Source organism: Orycteropus afer, unplaced genomic scaffold (assembly GCF_000298275.1).
Source record: "Orycteropus afer afer isolate SDZICR_OR568_19922 unplaced genomic scaffold, OryAfe1.0 scaffold00517, whole genome shotgun sequence".
Taxonomy (NCBI): domain Eukaryota; kingdom Metazoa; phylum Chordata; class Mammalia; order Tubulidentata; family Orycteropodidae; genus Orycteropus; species Orycteropus afer.
In genome coordinates this window covers 1,575,069-1,583,796 of record NW_006922104.1, presented here as the reverse complement: position 1 = coordinate 1,583,796, position 8,728 = coordinate 1,575,069, and the positions used below count along the sequence as shown (strand labels likewise).

Sequence of the window (8,728 nt, the reverse complement as noted above, 5' to 3'; positions counted from 1 at the left end):
TGGGACCTATTTAGATAGAATTTGACTGCTAACCAGAAGGCTGGTAGTTCAAACCCACCAGCCACTCCTTGGAAAGAAGATTGGACAATGTACTTCTGTAGTGATATGGCCTCAGAACCCAAGGAGGGGTCTCTATGAGTCAGATCTGACTCAATGGCAGAGTTCTGGTTTTTTTATACATAGAATATATTTACTCTCCATCAAAGGTGATGGTTCTGATCCAGTTGAAGTTCCTATTACTTTGAAAATCTTTGGTTGTTTTTTAGTTTTAGAATGCCATCCTAATTTCAACTATTAACCATTTCAGTGTATTCCCTTTACTTTTATGTTTTAGGGGAAAATTTATCCATTTCGAGGTGCCTTCCCACCAGTGTGGAACCCTATTGCCTATCTGGATTACAACAATCTATGGCGAACAATGGATAACATGGGGAAAGAGGTAAAATGTGTATTCAGCTCAGCTCACACATGATCCATTACTGAACTAGGAATAGTAACTGCTTAATATGCTTGTAAGTGGAGCAAACATTGCTCTGAGTATTGATCAATATCATTTCTTATGCTCACAACAACAGCAAAGCTGATAGTAATACCACTTTACAAATGAGGAAAATGGTGCCAAGAGGTTATGTAATTTACACAAGACCACACAACAGTGGAACCAGGATTCAAACCCATATGCATTTGATATGAATGCCTGTATGCTTTTAACTGCATACCATTTAACATTTATTTAAAGTATTTTTGCCAGATATTTGTATTTACAGTATTATGTCCATACATGATACTACTTAGATAATAAAAGAGAAAAAGATTTGCTTCTCCAAAGCATTTTTACTTAGTTTCTGGCTCTGTAACGTTAACTTTCTCTAACTTGATTAGGTACTTAAAATGGGGACAGCTTTTAATAATATATAATCAATATTATTAATATAGTATATATATATGTGTGTGTATATGTAGATATTTTATATAATCATATAACAAGTATTATTTTGGTACCAATTTTAAGGTATAGAACCCAAGGAGCTAACCCACCCCCACACTCCAATCACACATTCCAACATGGAGACTGGTTGGCAGAGGTTCTCATGAGGATATCTCCAAGAGGCAATGAGCAGTTTCTGTCATACCTGAATGCTGGACCTTCTTTCTCTGCAGATTAGAACTGATGCTCCATGGGAGGCCCCACACGCCGAGGAATGGGACAAGATGTCCATGAAAGATCTCATCGATAAAATCTGCTGGACAAAGTAGATTGACCTATTTAAAGTTTACTTTTACTCTTCCTTTGCTATCCTTTCTTTATTGAGCTGTAGTGTTTGTTTTAATAACTTACAAGAAAAAAGTAAAGAGGAAACCTAATGACCGTGGAGTCAAGTAAGAACTTTGAAGTCACCTCAGACAATTAAGAGCAGATTTGAGCATAAAATAAATCTACAACTTAAGAAAAAAGTAGGTGAATGAAGTAGAATTTCTTTCAATTAAATGATTGTGTGATCTACAATAAAATGAGTCATTGTGTATTCATAATATAGAGACGTCATCTACAGAAGCAGTTTGGAAGGAGATTTGAGAAGTAATTCTATATAGATGTAGAAAAATACAAAATTGGAGGAAAGCTCATCTTTATTAATTTAAAAATATAAACTACATGATGTTTTTTATTAGAATTCTTGTTAGTAGTTTAGTTATTTACGGTTCATTCACTGAATAAGTATATATTTCTTTTGTGCCTGCTATATACAGGCACTGAGGGAACGTGGTGAATTTATTAGGCATAGCCCCTTCCTTCATGGAGTTTATATTCTTCTAGCAGGTGAGACTGATGTTGACCACATAAATTACACAATACTAGGAGAGTACCTGCAGCAAGAGGAACCTGACTTGGGTAAAGGAAGGTTTCCTTGACAAAGCAGTGTTTAAATTGAAACCTAAAGAGTTTGTGCATCAACTAAGTGCTGAGGCACGTGGCTGAGAAGAGTCAGGGAATGGTGGATGGTGTGGGGGGATAGTATCTTCCAGGCAGAGAGAACAGGGTGTAGCTTACATGAAGGCTCTGAAATAGGAAGAAGGTTGGCATGTTTTAGCAACTAATGGCCATGACATGAGCAGGTGGTGTAAGGGGAGGATGGAGAATTGGGCAAACGGCACAAGATTTATTTGCCACATCCAAAATGTTGACCTTTCCCCCACTGAAAGCCATTGAATGATTTTAAACAGAGGATTGATGAGCTTTGCACTTTGGAAAGACTTCTTTGGTTGTACTGTGGAGGAGGACACAAGCAGGATGTGGGGTGACCAGGAATCACCATTATTGTAGTGCAGATGAGGCACAGTGGTAGTCTAGAATAAGGTAATAGAGATGGAGAGGAGAGGTTGGTGTTAAAATGAATGAGAATAAATATCCCTAATAACAGACAAGCATATTGCCCTCTTAGGCTGCACTAAAGATAGCAGATTTGGAGGTAACCCTTAATTTCTTAAAAACGGGGGAAAACTTTATTTTCTCCAAGAGTTAAAAGGTACATTCCATCAGAAATTGAGCCCATGAGCTTTTTTCAAAGGCAATGGAAGTATCTCTAACTATATGAACTTGTGCTTCTAAAACATGATATAATCCTGTTAAGCATGTATGTATTTGTGCCTGACTTCCATTCTTATTCTATGAACAGGACTGCTAGACAGTTTGCTTATCTCTTTGTGAACATCAATGTGACCTCTGAGCCCCATGAAGTTTCTGCCCTTTGGTTCTTGTGGTACGTGAAGCAGTGCGGGGGCACCACTAGAATCTTCTCAGTTACCAACGGGGGCCAGGTATGGAGTGTCCATGCTGAAACTCTAACTTAATTAGTGATACTGTCTCACTCCAAGCAGCTTCTTAGTAATTGCTTTGGTATTTCGAAATACAGCTAAGTAGCAGCTTTAAATACTCTCAAAAGACTTATGGGAAAAAAAAATTCATTTTCTTGTTCCTGAAAATAACTTCACAGCTAAAGAGAGTTTGAATTAGAATTAATTAGCTTTTGTGAATTAAGTTATTTCCTATTGGAAGTAGTTAGTAAGTTAGGCTATTTTTGTAGGAAAAGCTCAATTCCTAAAATAAACTAATTTTTCCCAAATTCTAATACTTGTAAGTTTATTGTATTTACAGACATCTCTGTTCCAGATATAAGGTTGTTGTCCCAGTGTTACTCTTTTGTCATAGAATGGAAATGATTTGCCTGCCTTCTAATTCACACTAATGTGAATTGTAGCTACTCTCCAGTAGGTCATTCTGTATTTTGGTTTTGTAATTTTTGCTGTTTGCTTGCTTTTGCATGATTTCCGTACTACTTCCATTACTAATGATTGAGCTCATTTGGTCAGCAAAGCCAGTGGCACTTTGTCTGGAGCAATGCCAGAATCCTAATTTTGTGATTTGCCAGATTCTGATATTCTTTGTTTCAAGGCTGTCCCTTATCCAAGAGAGTGGTTATATCTTTGCTAGAAATATTTTGTCTGAATGAGATAAGATTTAATTAGTAGCAGTTTACATAGGCTCTGCTTTGTTCTCTGAGTCCCAGAATTCTGAATGTTTAGTGCCAGGTCTAGAGTCTCCACTAAGTGAACTATTCCTTCCTTCCTTCCTTCCTTTCCTTCCTTTCCTTCTTTCTAAATTATGATTTGGGTGAAAGTTTACAGAACAAATTCACTTTCCATACAGCAGTTCACCTACACTTTATCTCATGACATTGACTACAATTTACTACAGTGCAACAGCTCTCCTCCTACTTCCTCCCCATAGCCACCTCTTCCCTATGTCCTTGCCTCCCATGCACTCCTGCCCCCGCCAGCTGTCTCCCTGTGCATCCACAGCCCTTCTATTCTTCCATGATTGATCTCTCCAAGGAGCATATTTACTTAATATAAATGCTCAGCTCATATGCCTGTCTTGTTTGGCTGGAAGCCCCTGGAGTGGATTCAATTCCAGACCTGAAGGGCAGCTAGAGGCCATAGTCTCAGTGGTGCCATCAGGCTCTATCAGACCAGCAAACCTGGTCTCTCTCTTTCTTTTTTTTTAAATGATTTTGAGTTTTGTTCCACATCTGTTTCTCACTCTGTCCAGGGTCTAAGTGAACTATTCCTTTCCTTTAGGAGATCTCTAGAAGTCTCCCAGTTGTTCTTGTGTTCCCAAGAGTTATTGGCCATTTGACCCTTAGCCAAATGCAAGGCAGTTGCTTTTTTTTTTTTTTTATTAAGTGTCTCTACTTAAGGCAGAAATCTTACATTACACCTTTTAACTTGTACTTTACTTTCTGAGATATCTTAACTCATATTTGGTGTTCGTATCCTTCATTTGGAGTCCCTGGGTGGCAAAACAGTTATGCACTTGCTACTAATTTAAAGGTTAGGGATTCAAACCTATCCAGAGGCTCCATAAAAGAAAGTCCTGGTGGTCTGCTTCTGAAAGATCACATCCACTGTGCAGCACAATTCTTCATTGCACATAGCAGTTGGAATCAACTCAGTGGCAACTATTTTGTTTGTTTGTTTCTATTCCTTTATTCACAGTAGCTGGAATACTTCTAGCCAAACTCTATATGACCTTTTGGAAAGCACAGTTCAGATTACAAATCTCAAAGCATTATTGTAATATCTTTATATAAATAACTTGGATTTACCTTTTAATCATTTCATTCAACAAATATTAGATACAAGAAGAGTGGACAGTATAAATGAGATTTAAATAATTCATGGTCTTTCCGCTGTACCAAAATTTAAAGTAACTCTTGGGGAAACATAGATCACATTATGAATTAAATAATTCTAGTTCCTTGAGGAAGAGCAAATCATGAATTTAAGTCTGCGCTACTATAGGAATGGTTTCATAAAGAATCTTGGTGGCATCATTAAAACAATAACGTTCTAAAAGTACCTGCTTATGCAAGGTTGTTGTCAGGGGAAGCATGATTGGGATACCTTCTTGTCAAATATCGGCATGTGCCTTAGTCCATCTACATGCTTTTCTTACCTTTTAAAAAATCTTCTACAAGTGGCTAAAAATATTCCCCTGTTCTTGAAAAATACATTATATTAAGGTCTTACCTTTGTAGATTAATAGGAAACTGTTTCCATGCTGAGTGTAGCAGATCACAGAGGGTCAGAGCGCTCATGGCATGGTAGGGCTACTCAAGGGAACCAGGTTACAGTATCTGAAGGAACAAACAGGCACTTAGCCTCCACCCCTCTGCCTCTGCAGTGAAACTTCCAGACATCTTTGTACAAAGGTGCTTGAGATCTGAGATTCCTTTTCTAGAATGTTATTTGGTCATGATTAGTAGAGTTGACTCCCCCTGAGAGTGCCCTGAGCTGTTATCTTAGAGTAACATTGTGTGTCATAAGCTATTGTCTGCATCCTTACCTGCCTAGACAATTATAGTGCATGGCTGTGAGAAGCTAAGGGCAGTCAGAACCTGAGTCCCTTGAGAGAAGTGCAGCACTCTCCCTTTCTTAGGCCTCTTTCCATGAACTGCATGCCTTAGCATTCAAAGCCCAAAGACTTGCTGAAATTTTCATTTGGTCGGGGTGCTACTGGCAATGGTGTAGGTGAACATTTCCTCTAGTTCTGAGGTTTTATAAAACTTGGAATGACTTTTCATTGCTGGAAGCCATGCAGAAAATAATTGAGGCATCTTGACCAACTCTGCCTCTGTCCTAATAAAAAAATAAATAATAAATAAAATTCAACATGGATTCTGGGGGGAAAAAAAAGAATCCAACAATTAAGTGTGCAGAGAATGGAGGTACCTTTCTCAAGGTTGTTCTAAGCAGCAGGAAATATTATGATTTTCTTTTCTTGAGCTTTAATAAATTTCCTTTCCTGCCTGCTTCTTTCTGTAGGAACGGAAGTTTGTGGGTGGATCTGGTCAGGTAAGCGAAAGGATAATGAAACTTCTTAAGGACCGAGTGAAGTTGAGCCATCCTGTCAGCTATGTTGACCAGTCGGGTGATACCATCTTCGTAGGGACGTTAAATCATGAAGTCTATGAGGTAATTCAGTTTAGTTAAAAGGAATATGTATTGTCAGCATTGTGTCTTCTACAGCTTTTAGTCAAATAGAATCCAAGCAGTGGCAGAATTAATGCTGTGCATGTTTCTAACTCAGTCTTCCAATTACCAGCCTCAGTTGACTTACCTTGTTTGGTTTTGTTGACTCACAGTTGTCTCCTTTTACATGTTATTGCTGACCCATGTCATCCCAAATGATAAGAATAATGTTTCAGCCCTTCTGCAGAGACTCACAGTTTGAAGTGTTACTTTGTGTCTATGTATTTTAGTGCAGATATGTAATCTGTGCCATCCCACCAGCCTTGACTTCTAAGATACACTTCAAACCAGAACTTCCAGCAGAAAGAAACCAGTTAATTCAGCGCCTTCCAATGGGGTCTATCATTAAGTGCATGATGTATTACAAGGAGGCCTTTTGGAGGAAGAAGGGTAGGCTGATCTTGTTCATGTTTAAACTGTATTACATAAAGAAACCACACTCTTTTAAGAACATTGTGCCAGGCACTGAAAAGAAAAAGACACGTGTTTTCAAACTGATAAAGAGAAAGGATCAGAAATCTTAGTTCATTTATTTCTTTATATATATTTATACACATCCCCTTGCAACCCAAAATGATCCCAAGAGTATGTGTTGGCTATATGGAGAAGGAAGAGATCACCCCAACTGTGGGGCCTCCATTGCTATGGCTGATCACATATGTCCTACTACTTAACTCTTCATGAGCAGAGTGAGTCAGAGGGACACCAGGGAAAGAGAGCTATCTTTGAAATCAGACATTCCTGGGCTTCACTTGCTTACTAGCTCTGTGACCTCAGGGTGGACACTTAACCTCTCTCAGCATCACTTTCTTCAGTAAAATGTTAACAAAAATACCTGCTTTGCAAGATGTCACAAGGAGTAAATGAGGCAGGGGATAGGACTTACATTGTTGTTGTTATGTGTCATCAAGTTGGACCTGACTCATAGTGATTCCTCCTTGGGTTTCCAAGGTGGTGTCATTATGGAAGTAGATTGCCCAACCTTCCTCCTGAGGAGTGGCTGGTGGGTTTGAACCACCAGTCTTCTGGTTAGTAGTCAAGTGCTTTAGGCACTGCACTACCAGAGGACATATATAGTAGGCTCTAATGATACAGGGGACTACTTTTAATAAGCCTTCTGTTCACACTCGCGGGACTGCTTCCCATCACACCTTCCATGGTTTGACAGGGTGATTCCCTTTAACATACCCTCTCTGTTTTCTCATGTGTTCCAGAACTCCAGAGCCATCTTAACCATTTTTTTCCATGTATTGGTCATCAGCCCATTATATAAAGATCATAGAGATGGATCATTTTCCATGTGTATGGGTGAATATACACCCTTGTATAGTGAGCATGTATGTTTAATAGGAAATAGCTTTTTGGTTGTAGGAAAAATTTGAGATTTGTCTTCTTCATAGGAAAATAATTTATGTGTATGTGTGTGTGTATGTGTGTGTGTTGTTTCCCTAAAATCTCTGAAGAGGTTGGTCTCACTCCGCTATTGATTCTCTCCTGGTTAAGATTACTGTGGCTGCATGATCATTGAAGATGAGGAAGCTCCAATTTCAATAACTCTGGATGACACCAAGCCAGATGGATCACTGCCTGCCATCATGGGGTGAGTTAGAGCTGGGCGTGCTGCATTTCCCAAATCATGTTGGGTGCTGGCAGAGAATATTATTTTGGAATCAAGCTAAAGTATTGATAAATACGAAAATATATCATATTCTCATGTATTAGAATATTTCAATAATATTTTATATATGACACAAGAATCCTAGGAAATGTTACTAAAATGGATATTTTCCCCCATAAAACTTACATGAATCATACTTCTAAGTCGAGCCAGGCCTGAGTGGATGACACTTCTTCCAGTAGGTCATTATGCAGCTCTCCTTGACCAGCATTGTTTCCCTTACCCTCTGAAGTGCTGGCTAGTTGAGGGCGTGATTCTGTGTATGGAATAGGAGAGCTCTTTCCCTTTCCTTCCATCCCTGCCCAGTTGTTCTGCCCTTTGAGAACTAGGGGTCCAGAAAAAGAAGTGAGACCTCCACAAAAGAATTACTAAGCAGTTATACAGCTTCCCAGTTGCTCTGCCTTTCAGCTTCCCTCAAAAACCATACAAATATAGGGGCTATTTGTTCTACCACAGTACCACAAAAGAACAGAGTTTCGGTAGCAGGCAAGAAGTGACTTTGAGAGGTCAGTGGTTTTTCCCTGCACACCAGGGAAATGCATACATCATACCTTCTCAGGGGCAGAGAGGTGAGTAGAGCTCATGAACATTACATCATTGAAGGAAAATAGCAAACACGGAGTACCAGACCCATGTCCCAAGGGACATATAAAGCAGCTGTGCCAGTGGGCTGCTAACAAGACATTCTGTACCCACATCTCTGGCTATAAAATATAGGAAATAATGTTAGCTTGCTTGCAAAGGCCAGGGGCTTGCAACATAATGATCATAGAAATATCACATCCTCTTTCTTCATCTCTGCTACAATGGGCAAAAAAGGATACAAGTTGCTTTGGCATTTTGACACCACCTTCTGTATACCAAATAGGTTTTCAGAAAATGTCAATTAAGACCAATCCAACTTTGGATAGAAGACAGTTGATGTTCCTCTTGCCCTGGGAGTTAGATATAGTGGTATCG

At 39.0% G+C, this 8,728-nt stretch overlaps 1 protein-coding gene across 1 annotated transcript in view; it reads left to right on the top strand.

Moving 5' to 3' along the window:
• Positions 1–8,728, top strand: part of MAOA (monoamine oxidase A) — a 96,149-nt gene that overhangs the window by 69,532 nt on the left and 17,889 nt on the right. The window contains 6 exon segments of the mRNA XM_007955611.1: positions 335–439; positions 1,162–1,253; positions 2,676–2,817; positions 5,884–6,033; positions 6,321–6,480; positions 7,594–7,690. Coding sequence (XP_007953802.1) covers positions 335–439; positions 1,162–1,253; positions 2,676–2,817; positions 5,884–6,033; positions 6,321–6,480; positions 7,594–7,690 — 746 coding nt within the window.